A 16,827-nucleotide genomic window follows, 5' to 3' on the forward strand; every position below is an offset into this window, starting at 1 on the left:
CTGCCGGAGCCCCCAGGAGCACAGGTAGGTAACCTTAGACACCTTTTAACCTTACCAGTCCGCCCACTGTTTCAGGCTCGGGCGGGACTGGGGTGAGGCGCACCCGCACGCCCCCCGCCCTGCAGGCGGCCCGCGGGTTCCGGCCCCGCCAACGCCCGCCGCCACACCTGCCGCGCGGGGCAAGGCCAGGGCCAACGCCTTGGGCGGGCAACCAATGGCAGCGCTCCGAGCTACTCCGAGTGCCCAATCGGAGGGGGGCGCTGCGAGCGGCTCCGCGGCTATAAAAGGGCCGTGGGGGGACAGCGGCTGGCCTTCGTTGGTTCCGCTATGTCCCGCGGTGCCCCAGCTGCGGCCGCCCCCTTCTGGGAAATGATGCTGCTGCTGGCCCGGGAGCCGGGTATGGAGTGGCTGGAGCTGGGCCTTACTGCGCAGGTAGCCACCTGCCTGCATCGTGGCCGAGGAGCAGCGTGGGGGACCGAGGTGGTGGCGCAGCCCCGCAGCTCCTGGGAGGACGGCGTGGCGGTGGCTGGTAAGTGCGGCCCGTGCTCTGTGGCGAGGTTCCCAGGACACCCGGTGGTGGTGGCTCAGCACCTGCCCCGCTGTGGATGGGGGCTGGCCTCTGGTTCTGGGTGGGGGGCAAGCGGGTCGCTGGTGGCCCTGGCTCTCGCTGGGCAGCCTTTCCCTGGTTTTGCCCGATTCATGTGCTTTTGAAAGGAGGCCTCGAAAGAATTTCCCTTCCTAGGCTGGAGTGTGTCCTTTGCAGTTGCTATTTCTGTAAGCCATACCAGGAAGGCTTGGTTTTAAAAATGCTTTTTGCTTCTCTTGTCAATTGCTACTCCACAAACCTGTACGTTCCCAGAGTGTTGCCAGATCTAGTGCCTGAAATGGGCCTGGTATGTTGCTTGTAGTTTCCCATTTGAAAAATGTCTTTGGTCTTAACAGCTCTGGGTGTAGCTTTGTGTGAATTGTCTTTAATCAGATAAACTAGCAGAGCATTGTCTAGGGGTGTATTGCACTGAAGAATGCTATTTTTATTGCTGCTTAGGTGACATGCTTGTGTCCCTTGTCAGCATGAGCTAACATGTGAACTCTCTTGTAGGAAGGGAGTTTAGTTGTCCTCAGAAACATTCCTTGGGACCTTGGCCGCTGAAGACGTTGTGGTTGTTGGAGAGCTCAGGAGATAGTAGGCTTTGGCAAGCTTACCTGGAAGGACTGAAGAAATTCCTTCTCTTTAGGAAAAGCATGAGAATGCCTGCAGCCTGGCCAATTCCAAAGGAGCAAGTTAGAGACTTTTTGGCTGTAGAATCTCATCATTCATCCTCAAAGACACTCATGTATGTGGCAGCACTGTCTTACTTATCAAAACTGACTGGTAACCCTGATCCTCTGGAAGACGCTGTAACCCGTTGTATGGTGGTAGGGTTGAAATGTCAAGTGGGCATCCTAAGGGATAAATACTTGCCTGTAACAATTGAGGTGTTGCGATCTCTCTTAGGAGCTCTGGAGTCTGTATGCGTAACTCCTTATGAATGCTTACTGTTTCGTGCATTATTTACTGTAGCTTTTTTTGGGCCACTTCGGATAGGTGAGATGGTGGCAAAGCATCATAATGTACTGCAGCCTGAGCTGCTGTACCTGAGTGATCTCCAGCTGATGGAGAGGAGAGTGGTGTTTTGCCTGTGTAACTCTCCTGTGGCTCAGGAGAGACAACTCATCAGCCTTGGGCTGTCTGGAGAGCCGTGGGTGTGCCCTGTTCTGGCCCTCCACCGCTATGTGATAGTTCGTTCACAGCTGGAAGGGCCACTCTTTATGCACTCTGATAACACTACTGTAACGAAGAGGGAGTTCCTGACCATTCTCTGATGTGCCCTGCGGCTGCTGGGGTTATGCCCAGAGCAATATGGTGTGCATTCCTTCTGGCTGGGGACTGCTGCCACTGCTGCATGCTGTGGGTATCCCAGGGAAGATGTCACTCGCCTAGCAAGATGGCCCTGTGTGATGCCAGAGAGATCATAGCCATGGAGGCCAATGGTGAAATGGAAGCTAATGAATTACCTTCTTTCTGTAGAGCTGGCTTTTAATAGTGTAGTTTCTAGTCTTTGACAGTAATTTAGTATAATGCCTGTAATGAATTTCATATCTCGAAGTGGGGTGATCTGTGAAGGTCACTCACAGTAGCTGCTTGTGCTGTTTGTAGTGTTGGTGATGGGGTATCAAACCTGCTGTGCATGGACCTTGTCTGTCTTGTCTTGACAGAGCAAGTCTGCAGACAGTTTTATCTTGTATAGTGTGAGTATATGTTTCCTTTTTAAAAACAGTCTCTGCCTACTAGTAATATTGTTGCTCTTTACCCAGAAGAAATTGTAGTCTTGGCTTTGACAACAATGAATGACAAGCAGACTCTGAAGTTTTGAAGGAAGACTCTTGAGACTTTAAGGTGGTAATCATTGTAAAACAGGAGGTAGTTGAATTGCATAGGTGCACGCTTTTAGCACTGACATGTCACTAAGGTGAAAAGGGAAATATAAGCTACGTTATTAGCCCAATAACAGACACCAAAGGATGAGCTTTCTACAATTTCTATTGATAATTGTAAGATGTTCAAAGTAATATCCTTGTACTGCTTAAATAGGGGACAGCAGCTTTCCTGCTCAGCAAACTCTGCCTCTGAAAATACTTTGCTTAATCCTCTAGACCCAATTCCCTCTGAGCATAATTAGCCTAATCAGTATTTTCAATAACAGAAATAGCACATGGTTCATTTAACAGTTAATGATTTCCTTAGGATATGATACTTGCTGTCCTTAATTCAGTCTACTCTTTTTGCCTGAATTTTAAGTTATTTTTTTAAAAATTGAGGAGTTTTCAACCATAATTGTGAATACAATGGCTTGAGTACTTGTAATTTTGTAATTATAGCATTTATAGTATTTGGATAGCATGTGTTGGAGTATGTTTTTCACCATACGGCTGGACTGGGAAGGCAGTTGATGTGTCAGATGGTCCCCTGGCCAGAAACTGTGGTGAGCTACCAGCACTGCTCCAAACCTGGACCATGATGATTGCTGATCAGGCTAGCTTTGTATCTTACTCTGCCCTATGCGCATCTCTAACAAAACTATGGGTTATAGAAGTGTAACCTGAAATTTAATGCTCACTTGATCTCCATGTGGATAATTAGCCATGACTTCTGATTGGTAGAATTTAACGCTGTCTATGTGGGGCAGCACTAATCTGCTACTCTTTACTATGAGTGACATTGTGTTCACTGTGGGAATTAACTACAGTGCAGTGAGACTTCTGTGGTTATGACCATATCTGAGATCTTTGTAACTGCAGTTCAGCTAAAAGCTTTTTGATTGTGTGGCTTTGTTTGCTAGAAATGCTTGTATAGTAATTTCTGTTCCCATGCATGGAATCAAGTTTAAATAGAGCTAAGGGGATGCAAATGCAGCATCTGCCCAGGAGTTTATCCTGAGGTGCCCACCAGCTGCTGCTGCTGGTTAGGCTGAACAGACACTTGGAACATACCTGCATAAGGAGCTGCTTTGTGCTCCGTGGAAGCTTTTATGCATTTTTTGCTGCCACCGCTTCCGCCCCCCCCCCCCCCCCCATGCACGTGATGCTTCTGCTTGCTGGCTTATGTTGTACACAGGCATGCCAGCCTCTAGTGCTGTCTGTTGCCTTGCTGTGAAAGGTATTTGTATTGGGTATGTGTAGCACGGTTTTGGTGGTGGGGGACCCCTGTAGGAAGAGGTTAAGGGACCGCCCAGTTCATATTTTTGTTTCCCAGTACTCAAATATTTTATTTGGCAAAAAATTTTTTCCCAGGTTGAGTCTGTTTTACCTGTGACAATAAGTGATCTGCCCATCTTCAGCCCTCTGTACAAGTAGATCAAAGTAGCCGCACCACTGTTACAGTCTCAGGAGTTTGCAAAATGAAGGCGGTACAAAACCAACTCAGTGGATGTGCCTTACCATTTTAACTCGCTGCTAGGACTCTCCTGTTTAATTGATTTCAGCACTTTAGTGTTTCCCAAATGGGGAAACAGGAAAGCCTTGGAAATATTTTTAGAGTGCAAATGGGATGTCCTAGTAAGACAGGAGTGGCTGCATTAATGTATGTGCTCTTTTAAAAGCTTAGAGGTAAGTCTGTCTTCTGGGGCACCTGGTATCTGGCAAATACATGCCATGAAGATTGCTCTACAATACTGGGAATATGGATATCTGTCTTATGTGTAATTTCTATGTCTGTGTGATACATGAAGCAGAAGAATTAACTTTTTTGTTATTTCTACCTGTGTTCTGTAGCTGTAGCCAGAGATTTTGGGCTTGTACACCCCTCCCCCCTAATTTGAAGTAACATCTAGGAAGTAGCTGGAGAAATGATGAAGAATTAAGTAGTTACAACTTCACTGAGTTATCATCCAAGCATTAAGAAGATAAATTTGTTTTTAAGGCAGAGCCTTCAGAGGTAATTACTTCAAAAAGCCCTGTTTTGATAGGCTGACATATTTTCATGTAATAGGGTTATAAATGCAGGGTTTGATCTATAATTACTTGTTGGAGCTATAGGTGTCCTCTTAAGTGATAAAACTGAGACAGCTGGGAATTAAATGAGACCTGTTTTTCCCTGAATGTTAGGAGTTTCATATTTCATCAGTTCAGTATCTGAAAATTGTGATCTCTAACAAATTAATATTTGCAAGGTTTTTCCGTTTAACTGTTTTAAAGATCCTAAAGAGAAGCAGAAGAGGATATAAGAAGGGTATTTAAGAAGCAAAGTGGGGAATTATTTCAACTTGCAATTCTTTCTTATGATGTTAATTAATGACTTCACACATTTTTATCATGTTAAGGGTGAAAGGCTAAGCATATGGACTCCAGAAAGAGCTAAATTACTCTTGTACTACTGATCACTGCTGTGGGAATTCATTATGTTATGTGGAGATATTGGTGAATAATTATCCGCATGGAAGCTTGAACTCTTTACTTAAATTCAACAATTATAAATTGTAGAAGTTGTAATTAGACTGTTTACATGAGTAAAGGGGAAGTGACTAGTTGTATTTTTTATTAATAAAACCCAAAACTTTCTTTGTACACCTGATGCTTATATCAAATAAACAGTCTTTAGAATGACAGAGATAATGTTACCCATTAATTACTATAGTACTGAATAATGAAGTATAAAGCCTATATTCTTACACAGCTAAAATTTTCATTTTGGAAATTGACTTCAGAGTTCATGTTCCTGAAGTGGATGAAATCTGCAAGAAATAGCTTCATATCTACTAGAAACGAAGCGGGTAACTACATCGCATGTTTATCAGGTTTTGCACCAGGATCCATGAGTATTTCTTGCTTGTAGAATGAAAGCATCCCCTGCTAGTCTGATGAAGCAGCATTGTGTCCTTTGATAGCAAAGACTCAAGTCCAGAAGTTAAGGATAAATACACAAATGCCTTTAAATGTCTTAGGGTTTTATTTTCAGTGATTATGTAGAGAATTAATTGTGCCACAAAAAGTGCTGAGAAGGCTTTTTTACACTATCTGGAATTGCAAACAATTGCATATCCCAAAATTTTTTCTTGTTTGCAACCAGCACTTGGATGGGAACGAGCTAGCAAAAGAAGACCTTAAAGATTGAGGAGTTCAATTGATTTGTGACTTGAAATGTCCCCAAAGTTCCTTTTGGGTACCTAGAAGTCTTTTGTTGCTTTGACTGCTTCCTTCTACTTAGTTACATATATCCATCAGTTTACTTACACGTTGAAGAGACTTGATCATTCTACTCCATAGCAAGGAGGACACTGAGATATTCTGTCACAGGTCTAATGGCAGCACACTGGGCACAACATGCCAGCGCTGTGTTACCCTGCTGTGGCAGGGGAAACATCTGAAGAGGTTTCATTTCATATTTGTAAATTATACCTCAGGTGGCTTGTAATTGCTAATGTTGCAAACCTGGAATCTGCATAGGCATAAAAAGTAAACTTATTTTAAGATAGCTGAAGGAAAAGCAATTTTTTTTTCTAAAAAGATAGGTGAAGAATGCTCAGTTTTATGTGTTGTGATGCAAGTTTGGCTGGAAGCATTAGTGTAGTGCCAAATGCACCAATTGCTACTGGCTCATTGACTCATCTCTTCCAAGGACATGTCCTAATGTGTTGCCATCTCATTTTCTGAAGCTGGCTGTGTACTCACTGCAACATGTTGCTTAACCACATCAGTATCTTATTTGCTACTTACATTGCCTTGAAGTACTGGCAGAAGGGAAAGAGAATAAACATGTATCACATCCTATGCTTTTTTCTTATGTATAGCTTCCCACCAAGATTAAATCAATTACCTATCAGAGTCCAGACCTGACCATATCTCAGTCATTAATACCATTGGATTAGGAGCAGCTCTGTGAAATGGCAGTGTAAGATGCTGCTTTTTCTAGAGCCCAGGAGTAAAGCCCAGAATTTGTTGCTAAAATTGTTTCATGTTCTAGCATGTTCTAATACTAGCTCTTCTATATTAGTTTGCGGAACTGGCTTTTGCACTTTTATATACATGTCCCAAAAGCTATAACCACAGGATGGTTGTAGGATAGTCTGTCTTCTCATAGCTCTGCTATAGCTACAAGCTGTTTTTTTGTAAAAAAACAAACAAAATTCCTCTTGCCTTTTCCTCAACATCTTGGTTCTGTTTCAGAGTATAACACCCTTCCTTAAGCTGAAGGCAGCTGAGCAATTGGCAAAGATACTTCACAGCCCCCTGCCAATTGTTGGCAGGCAAGTAGCAAATGTTTTCCAAAGCACACAAACCAACTAGGTATAATTTGTAGGTATGGTAGCACTTTAATGTTAGAGAACTTTCTTTTATACCTCATATCACCTTTCACAGAACTTGAAAAATTGCAGTTATTAAGCCTGTAAGATTCAGATCACTATTGTAGGCTAACGCTTCTAGATGGCAAATCCTTTGTCTTTATGGGCAAAGTAAGTTTTTTTTTCAGCCCAGTTAACCAAAGAAAAGGATGTTTCTTCCCATATTAACACTTGAAATTTTTTGCCTTGGGAGTACTAAGCCTTCATTTCAATGCATTTGTTGTGGATTGAAAAGAAGGAACCAGTATCTTAGCACTGAACAATTGCTTAGAATGTTGAGGATGAAAACCAATGGTATGAATACAGCCTCCCTTAACTGATGTGCAGCCACTGTGCTCAGAGATGCTAGAAATGCTTGCTTAGTTCTTTTTCAAATTTGTATCGCAATGTAAGTAAAATTGTGTACAACACTGGTGAAGTAGTAGCCTGTATGAATACCATTTTAGCAGTCATCTTGTCATTGGAGTTCTGGGAATTCCTTAAACAGTTGAAAGTTCAGGTTGCTACATTATGATCTGCGGGTTTTTTTCTTGTCTTCATCTTTCGGCACCTTGCCTTTTCAGCCAGCTCCACTGTATTAGTGCACAGCATTAGTCTCAGCTTTTTGTAGGGAACTCATAAACTCTGAGGAACTCGGATAAGAACAGAAGTTTAGATGTACTGTATTCTGTGTTGCAAGGTGAGTATGAACTTAACAGGAAAGCACATGTTTTCAGGGGATGCTGGACTGTCTATGCAGATGTACTTGTGAGCATGATAATTTTTGGTAGTGTTTTAAAGGGATACTCCCATCTCCCTTTCAATTATGGAGTGTGAAACTTCAGTTTTGAGTTAGTATCCAACTGTTGCCCTTCAGTCTTGCTTCTTCAGATACTGATTTAATCTTTGGTGATGTGCATACAAGCTGAAGGAATTGCTTTCTGGGGAACTTAGGGTTGTCTTCAGCCTGCAGTGGCAGCTGAGGGGCTTCCATCTACTTCCAAAAGCTGAGGTAGTCTGCTGTCTTCCATGGCTCACGGGTGATCACAAAGGTGCTTGAGTCTGTCTGCACACTTATTAGAGGGTAAAAATATTTCTCTGATCCAGTTTGTTTTGGAGCATCGGGCTGCCCATCAGAGCAAACCTGTGATCAGAGCGCACAGTGTCTGGGCCCAGAGATTGTCTCTGTGTAGAGCACAGGTGCTGTGAACAGCCATTCAAAGGCATGGTGCAATGCTGGAAATGATCCCAATAAGAAAGAGCTGCATATAAATTAGTTTCTGATAGCTAAAACTGTAAAGTAGCTCTGTTCCTAACCCTGCCAGATACTGAATACTTCTCAAGGATGAACAAAATACTAGTCAGCTTGCAAGCATCCTGGTGAAAAAGGATGAACACACTGCATTTTAGATCACTTTAAATAATGGAAGGCTTCTAGGGGCAAAAGATTTTTCTACTTCAGGTGCTGGGAGGTGGTCAGCAGAACTGCCTGCTTAACCAGACCCAAATGAAATTTATATTCAGAAAACCTCAAAACTGTAACACATAGAATAGGATTTTCTATCTCTGGAAAACGTAGCTAATATTCTATCTACATGATAACACGATCTGATGTTATGAATGCTTCCTAATGTATTTCCTATCTTCCATGCTTATAACAGGGTGGAAGAAAAGATGAATGAGTGTGCTGTTTTCAGGTGGCAGGGGATTTCTAGAGAGAAGGAAGGAGGAGGCAGTAGGTGGGTGAGAAAAAAAGAGGTGGAAAGAAACACACTCCATAATCTAGATGAAGTGCTGTATTCTTCTCAGGAGCAGGCACGGTGAGGCTATTCTGCTGGCAAGAACTGCTGTTACCCATGCTGTTAAGACTTCAGACTAAGGAGAGAGGTTTAACTCTGAAGAATTTGTGTGTTGCTTGACCCCATCACAAGATAATATTCTGTAGCGAGTGCTGCAAAGAATGTGAATGCAACAGCTTCTGTAGAGAAGAATTGGCAGGAAGGCAGGTAGAAGCAGACTGTGAGACACTTGTTACAAACTGTGCCTAGAAACCGATCTGTTCTTATTTATTGTTCTTTGATGAAGGGATGGATTAGAAATGGTACAGGCAGCCTTGAGGCCTGTGATAATACAGTATCTGTAGCTTTTCCAGTTGGAGGCTTAAAAACTCTGAATGCTTTTTATGCAAAAAAGGGTAAGAATATTTTTAAAAAGTCAGGAAACTTACATGCAAAACCTCAGCCTCAGGAAAAAATTAGTATTTTAGGCAAAAGATGAAAGATTTAATTGAAAGAAAAAAATTAAATATGTTTTTACACTTCTTTCCTGCTTTGCTTATAGTTTGGCTAAGATAAATATCTAAAGCTGGAAGCTTTAATGTGAAAGAGATCCCTTCCGTGTTATCTCCACTTCAGTCTGTCCTTAAAGTGCATGCAAAGTCAAACTTCCCTTAAATGGCACTACACTGAACTCAGGATTTTTTATGGTCTTGATAACAGCCTGTGTGTTTGTCTAGAACCATAAAGTTACAAGTGTCATGTGAGTATCATAAAAGCTTAGTGCACCAATGAATGGTACACTCTTGTCCCGCTGAATGTAAGCATGAATGCAATGTTCTGCTCTCTTAATAACCCAAATGCATTCTCACAGAGTCAAATGTGTGAACAAAGCATGTGAAAGAAGGATTAGATATTGTGCCACGGGCCTTAACTGCTTTCTGCATCAGAAGTGGCCTATGCTCTAAATATGGTTTTATATTTTACAGTTGTTGACAATGATATATATTTGCTCACCCTAAAAGCCTCTCGTGACTGGTCTCATGTATGGTAGGCAGACCTGATAACCAGATTCAGCCACTGAGTTGTGCTGAATCTTTTTTTTTTTTTTTTTTTTTTTTTTTTAAATATAGCATCTTGCTTCTGCTTGTCTTATATCAAATGTAAGGCAAATAATCAGAAAAGTAATCGAAGTGGATTAAAATGCCATGTGATTTTTGTGTGATAAACAAAAATAGTTTATCTGGGTGGATCAATAGGCTGGCTAACGGGGCCATCTGCTGGCAGAGGTACTCTAACAAGTTAACTGAATTATACTGGGGACAAGTCTAGCTCTGGGAGAGGTTAATGGCTTGATTTTAACTTCCAAACACCTGTGGCTCTTCTTAAATTATCTGCCAGCTGCTTCATACTTTATATTAATTCCTTACTTCTTAGTGTAAAAATAGAGAACTGCTTAACTATAAATTTAAGCTCCATTCAAATGTTAAATGGGATGTTTGATCTGGGATTGCCATAGATTACACCACAATTTAAAACTATATTCCGAGAAAGCATGGGTATGTAGATGAATCTCTCAGATCAATGAACAATGATTAATGTTAATACTTGCTCTTCACACAAAATGTCTACATTAGGGACATTTTGATTAAAATTACGGATCAGGTTTCTTGTGAACAAATGTGAAGAAGCCAATTGGTCTAGCATACTAAGATTGTTAAATTTCTTGTATCTTTAATATTGAAAAGACTTCTGGATGTGTTTTAGTTTTATTTTTACAAGCACTGTGTAATCAGTGCAGCATCTGAGATGTAACAAGTGTGTTCTGATATGTGTGTGCTTGTGTTTGCCTGTCTGTATGTCCGATATGTGGCAACTATTGGATATATTTGATGATTGTAAAGACAATAGATCATAACTGAAAGATTATGATCTATGCCTTTACAAGTTTATAATGAATAACATGGAGTATATGCATGTGTAAAAATAAATCGAGTAAACAACACATGTAAATATGCTTTTTGTTTTTGTCTTCTGAGAACCTTCAGTTTGCCCTCAAGAAGCTGTCATCACAATAGAGGTCCACGGTTCTTTAAGTTGCATAAGATCATGTATTTTAAAGTACATCAGTCTGCACTACTTAGCAGATACATATTGCTGGTGTAACAGCTGACAAGTTTGTCTCAGGCCTGTGGCAAAACAAGTTTAGCCTTGGTTCCAGTAGTAGCACACTTAAAGCAGTACCCCAGTCACTCTTACAGATTCATAGAATGGCTTGTGTTGGAAGGGACCTTAAAGATGATCTGCTTCCAACCCCCCTGCCATGGGCAGGGACACCTTCCACTAGAGCAGGCTGCTCAAAGCTCCATCCCAACCTGGCCTCGAACACTTCCAGCTTCCAGGGATGGGGCATCCACAACTTCTCTGGGAAACCTGTTCCAGTGTCTTACCACCCTCACAAAGAATTTCTTCCTAATATCTAATCTAAATTGACCCTTTTTTTAGTTTAAAACCATTATCTCTTGTCCTATCACTACAGGCCCTGCTAAAAAGCCTGTTCCCATCTTTCTTATAAGCCCCTTTTAGGTACTGGAAGGCTGCTGTAAGGTCTGTCTGTAGCCCTCTCTTCTCCAGGCTGAACAACCCCACCTCTCACAGCCTGTCTTCATAGAGGTGCTCCAACCCTCTGATCATTTTTGTGGCCCTTGTTTGGGCTCACTCCAACAGGTCCAGGTCCTTCTTATGTTGGGGGCTGCAGAGCTGAATGCAGTACTCCAGGTATTTTTGTAATTACAGTAAGAGAAGCAGTAGCTATTTGTTGACTTCATGGCAATGTACTATAGATTAAAGATAGCGCCCTGAGAATGCACTGATCTGACTATCCAAATGTGCTTCATCTTTTATCTCTGATTTTTGTTGTCTCAAACAGCACATACCTTCTTCCTACAGAGAAAGCAGGTTATCACATACTGTTTATGGGCTACTCTGACCTTTTTGACTTCTGTTTTCCACCTTTTTCCCCTTTGACAATTCAGCAAATGAAGTGAGGGAGATGGATTTCGTTACAGGTGCTTTAGCTGAAATTATTTATTGCTTACCTATTAAACCATAAGGGTCATTGATTTATAGACCCCACAAAAGCACAAGCATTAGCCAGTCAGTGCCAGGAGTGCAGTTATATAGAAATTATTTGTACAATCAGCTTCCTTCTAGTCAAAAGACTACACAAGAGTAAAGCAACAGTATTTTATATTTTGTGTGGATCAGAACTATTCTGGACCAGTTTTTTGCTGCTAGTTCAATCTGTATTTTCACCTTTCTATTTTAATGACTGTTTTCTGTTACCTATTCTACAAGGATGGCAAAAGGGACTGCAGTATATCAGGAGGGATGAATTGGATCTATGGAAAGGAAGAAGTCACCTCTTGTCTCTGAGAAACTTATAAGAAAATGGCCTGCAGTGCTAGGAAACTAACTTGGCTACATGAGTGACATAAAGCTAATGAAGTTCTGACTGTCGGGGTAGATGGGAGGCCAGCTGTGGTATTGTTTTGCATTCACGTTTCTCTCCTGTAAGTATTGTGGCTAGATGCAAGAGGTGTCCAGTAAGCGCAATTCTTTGTAATTCTGGTGTCTTGCCGAGTTCACCTGAGAAAAATTGTACTGTATTAGGAAATGGCATTTTCTCTGCAGTCCAGTTTTGCTCCGGATTTACTGTGCCGAGTACTGGTCTCCGAGTTGTCTACACCAGTGGAAGTTGTTTGCACAGTGGTATTGTGCTACTGCAAATGTTGCCTATGTTGTCTGATGGGTGTAGCTGCAGTTTCTTCCATGCAGCATCACTTTGGTAGGTGAAAACATTGCTTTGTCACAGCATGGGTGTAGGCAGGCTGTGGTGTTTTTTCTGCTCTGTGAGATGTCGGATGTGTGATGTACAGTGTGACTATACCAATTAAAATCCTGAGGCAGATCACTCTTTTTGTGACAGGTCCTCAAGTTCCGCCACAGAACTAGTTCTGAGCACGCTATTGCTGAACATAGGGGCTATAAAACGTGGCCCACCAAAGAACTGTAAAAGGGTTCTTCTTAAATTAGGCAAAATCTTATATTTTGTGTGCAGTGGAATACAGTTTTCCTACTGATATCCAATCGATTGTCTTCTCTCTCAGCATTAGCTTGAGAGCAGGCAGCTCTCACATTACAGAGGGAGAGGGGGGTTCTCATCAGAGCCCCAGGCGGTGGCAGGGACAAAGACCATCGATCATTCCAAGACTGACAGCTGCTGAGGGAGGACTGACTTGCTTCTAGCAGCTCATCAGTGCCTCAGCATCTATATGTTGCTGTGCAACTTGGTTGTTTGGTTTTTTTGTTAGCTTCGGATGGTGATAAACGTTTTTGTTCTCTTGGGTGAGCAGTTTTATTTAAGGTCCAGAAATGAAGAGAAACATCCTGCCCTCCTTTTACATCTCTCTGTGGTTGCTGTTTACAGCGGTGATACTACAAGGTGAGAATACTGCTTGATAGCTGTTATGTTTTTATATTTATGTTTATGTTATGTTGCACTGAGGTTTATTTTTTTCAGGTAGGATCTAGTGTCCTGATGTGTCTTACAGGGTTGAGCTCCAGAAGTCTTTCAGCCGTTTTGTTTTATTTTGTCTCACTGATGCATAGACAAAATGAATGATCCCATACAGCCAGAACTTAAATTATCTTTGTGAAGCTTTAATTTGTTAGGATTTCTTTTTAATCAGGAAGGTTTACTTTAAACTCTAATTAGTCCAGGAAGTCACTGTGAGTCACCAGAGAGTGATCTACTCCAAAGCACTTGCTTCCTACATGGTGCCAGCTGGCACTTGGATGAGTCTTTTGAGTGTTACTGCCCTTGCCCTTTGCTTGCAGAAATGTATGAATCTATCTAAAGGTAATACAGAGACTACCTAGAGAAACTGTGATGAACAACACAGCACAGAACAGCAAAAGTGTCATTTAAGACCTGAATTTTCAGTGAATTAGCCGTAGTGACTAAGTCTTGGATAGTAAGAAGCATCTCCAAATACATGGTTTGGAAAAGATGTTAGTGCAAAGATGTGTCCGTACATCATGCAATTACCAATGTGTGAAGAAAAACAGCTCAGATTTTTCCAGGTGGTAGTTAAAAAAGAAATAAGAGTAAATTCTGAAAGAAGCCTGTGAATCCATCAGTGCTGCATTTAGGGAGATATCACAAGTCATTAGCCTGGCAGCAGCTTTGACTTCAGACTTTGCTTCTGATTTTAGCTTGGCAGATCTGTGACTAACTCAATCTCTATGCCTGTGAAAGACACCAGTAAAATAAAGGCAATATTTACTTTCAAAAAAGGCAGGCACCTCTGTATACAGAGTTTTTTTTCAGTGGGTATGAGAAGCTAAAATCAGCTATTCATTTACTACAGGTGAATGCTGTCCTTATTTGAATAGCTTCATCGGGCATACTTCTGTTTCTGAACTAAATTATATTCTACAGTATATTATTGATAAATACAGTTACAGCAAATACTACTTGAAGCTGTAGAAAGAGGATGTCTTCTGATACTACTGAGTGCTTAATCTGATGTACTGAACAAATCTGTTATCTAGCTGTTGAATCAGCCAAAGGAAAATATGCTCACCTGCTGTTTAATGAACTGTTTGAACACTACTCAAATGCTCTAATACCAGTGGAAGACACAGATAAAGTGCTGAATGTCACCCTTCAGATCACGTTGTCCCAAATTAAAGACATGGTAAGTAATGTTTTTCTGAAGATGTGCAGAAATGAATTAGCTGTAAACGTTTTGCCTGGAGTAGGAAAAGCAATTTGCATTTTGTTGTGACAACTTCCATAATGCTTCCTCATGAGGGCCCTGTTCTCCAGTTCTTCATAATTACCTGATTGCAACACTAAGTCTTCCATTATAAGCCTGCAAATTTAGAGCCGCTCAATTGTTAAGGCTTCTTTTGTAGTTAGGTGTTGGTAGAGCACCCTCCAGGCAAATTTTGCAGAGTTTTAAATAGGGTAAATGCTTTTTCTTTTCTAAGATGCAATTAATTTTTACATAAACTCCCTATTTCAGCCTTCAGTTACTTTTTTATAAATTTGATACAGCCAGATATACCTTAAAGGCAAAAGAAAAAGTTTTTTTGGAAGGAGAACAGAAAATCACTTTTGTGACTTGTGAATTACAACTTAAAGGCCTCACCAACATTTCAGAGAATTTGTTAGACTAAATCTATTAGCTGTTTGGTATTCTGAAGCTTGCAAAAGGAAATTCTTAACGTATTGGGGGCCTTACACAACTGTGATTAGAGCTGGGAGGGTCCAGGGGGAAGAAGGTTTGGCCAAGAGAAAGTCCGAATAAATGAGCTCCCTGTGCAGTGTACGGGCACGTGTACCTGTCTGAGAAGTACTCTTGTGGCCCGTCAGTATTCTGGCCTGTTTTGGGCACTACTTTAAAGCTATAAACATATGCTCTCTGCATTTAAGATGTGATTTTGTCACCTTCAGTTAGAAACATCTCTACATTTTTACGCAGGATGAAAGGAACCAAATTTTGTCAGCTTACTTATGGATTCGACAAAGCTGGTATGATGCATACCTCAAATGGGACAAAGATAAATACGATGGGTTGGATTCTATCAGGATTCCAAGCAATTTGGTTTGGAGACCAGATATTGTCCTATATAACAAGTGAGTGTGGCTGGAGAAAATCAGCTTGATAATTTGAGGGAGGAAGGGGGTTGAAGGAGGAATTGACCCGCAGAGTCTGAACTTTCATCACTTTACCTTACCATAGCAAGGGGTATATTTGTTGTCTTAACATTTGTTGTTGATCATTTAAATATTCTGCAATAAAGCCATAGATGAGACTTGGCAATTGATTGTGCTACGCAGCAAAGCTGTTCTGAATTTCTCTGCACTGTGAATTGAATACCCTGGCAGTCTGAAGTACTTTCTGCTGAGGCTATAGAAGAGCTCTGGAACATTGTCCACAAAAAGGTGGTACACAAAGGCCTCACTCTTTGTCTGCTCTCCTGGGCCAGTAATGACCAACAGATTATTTTTGTTTTTGAATGGATTCTTATCCTACTGCATCCTCTTTGAAGTCAAGATTGAAGAAGCAACAGCTAATAAATACAACATCCGTTAACAGCACTGATGTTTGGCATTAATGGGCAGTAGTACCTGTAAATAATAGTTAATAGTAAGTTCTTACTAAAATTCAGTATAAATACAAATATGATTTCAGAAGCATGTTTTTAATGGTGTGAAGGGTCTTCCCCATTGCCCCCCCTTTCCTGGTCCACGCTCTAGGTTGTTGCCTGTCAGTCCTGACTGTCACTTTTCTGTCTTTTAGGGCTGATGATGACTTTTCAGAACCAGTGAATACTAATGTTGTGTTGAGATATGATGGAAAAATCACTTGGGATGCACCTGCTATCACAAAGAGCTCTTGTGTAGTGGATGTATCTTATTTTCCTTTTGACAGCCAGCAATGCAACCTTACATTTGGGTCCTGGACCTATAATGGTAATCAGGTAGACATCATCAATTCTCTTGACAGCGGTGACCTCTCTGACTTCGTAGAAGATGTGGAATGGGAGATTAATGGTATGCCAGCAGTTAAGAACGTCATCACTTATGGCTGCTGCTCTGAACCTTATCCGGATGTGACCTTCACACTGATTTTGAAAAGGAAGTCATCTTTCTACATATTTAATCTGTTGCTTCCTTGCATTTTGATCTCTTTCCTGGCCCCACTGGGATTCTATCTCCCTGCAGACTCTGGGGAAAAAGTGTCTCTGGGCGTTACGGTTCTTCTTGCTCTGACTGTGTTCCAGCTGATGGTTGCAGAAATCATGCCTCCCTCTGAAAATGTACCTCTGATAGGTGAGCTTCAAGTGCTTTGTCTTTAAACATGGTTTATTAATAGTAGGGCTGTATGTCAGGGAAATCATTTGTAAGTTGTGGGTTCTGGGAAGATAAAGGTGCTACATTTTTAAAACATCATTAAATACTTAAAATATGTGTAGAATTTGTACAGGTATGCTACAGCTCTTTAAGATTATTTTGTGTTTCTTTTTAATTATATATTAGCTAGCTATTTTGTATTTATTTAATATACTTAAGGCTTGTAATAAAGCTAGTAATGGAAAACAACCTCAGAACTAGAGTATGA

At 41.2% G+C, this 16,827-nt stretch overlaps 1 protein-coding gene across 5 annotated transcripts in view; it reads left to right on the forward strand.

Moving 5' to 3' along the window:
* The first annotated feature begins 309 nt into the window (after positions 1-309).
* The window catches only part of CHRNA9 (cholinergic receptor nicotinic alpha 9 subunit), a 30,586-nt gene continuing 14,068 nt past the window's right edge, over positions 310-16,827 (forward strand). Inside the window, exons 1-6 of one of the 5 annotated variants that reach the window (XM_080379064.1) lie at positions 395-529; positions 1,100-12,204; positions 13,048-13,136; positions 14,249-14,394; positions 15,184-15,338; positions 16,006-16,538. In XM_080379064.1, coding sequence (XP_080235190.1) covers positions 13,067-13,136; positions 14,249-14,394; positions 15,184-15,338; positions 16,006-16,538 — 904 coding nt within the window. In that variant the 5' untranslated portion in view covers positions 395-529; positions 1,100-12,204; positions 13,048-13,066. Of the gene's footprint in view, positions 530-1,099; positions 13,137-14,248; positions 14,395-15,183; positions 15,339-16,005; positions 16,539-16,827 lie in introns of all 5 variants that reach the window. The other 4 variants (XM_080379063.1, XM_080379065.1, XM_080379062.1 and 1 more) reach the window with 4 other exon arrangements.

The sequence above is a fragment of the Falco punctatus genome, assembly GCF_963210335.1.
Source record: "Falco punctatus genome assembly, chromosome: 1".
Taxonomy (NCBI): domain Eukaryota; kingdom Metazoa; phylum Chordata; class Aves; order Falconiformes; family Falconidae; genus Falco; species Falco punctatus.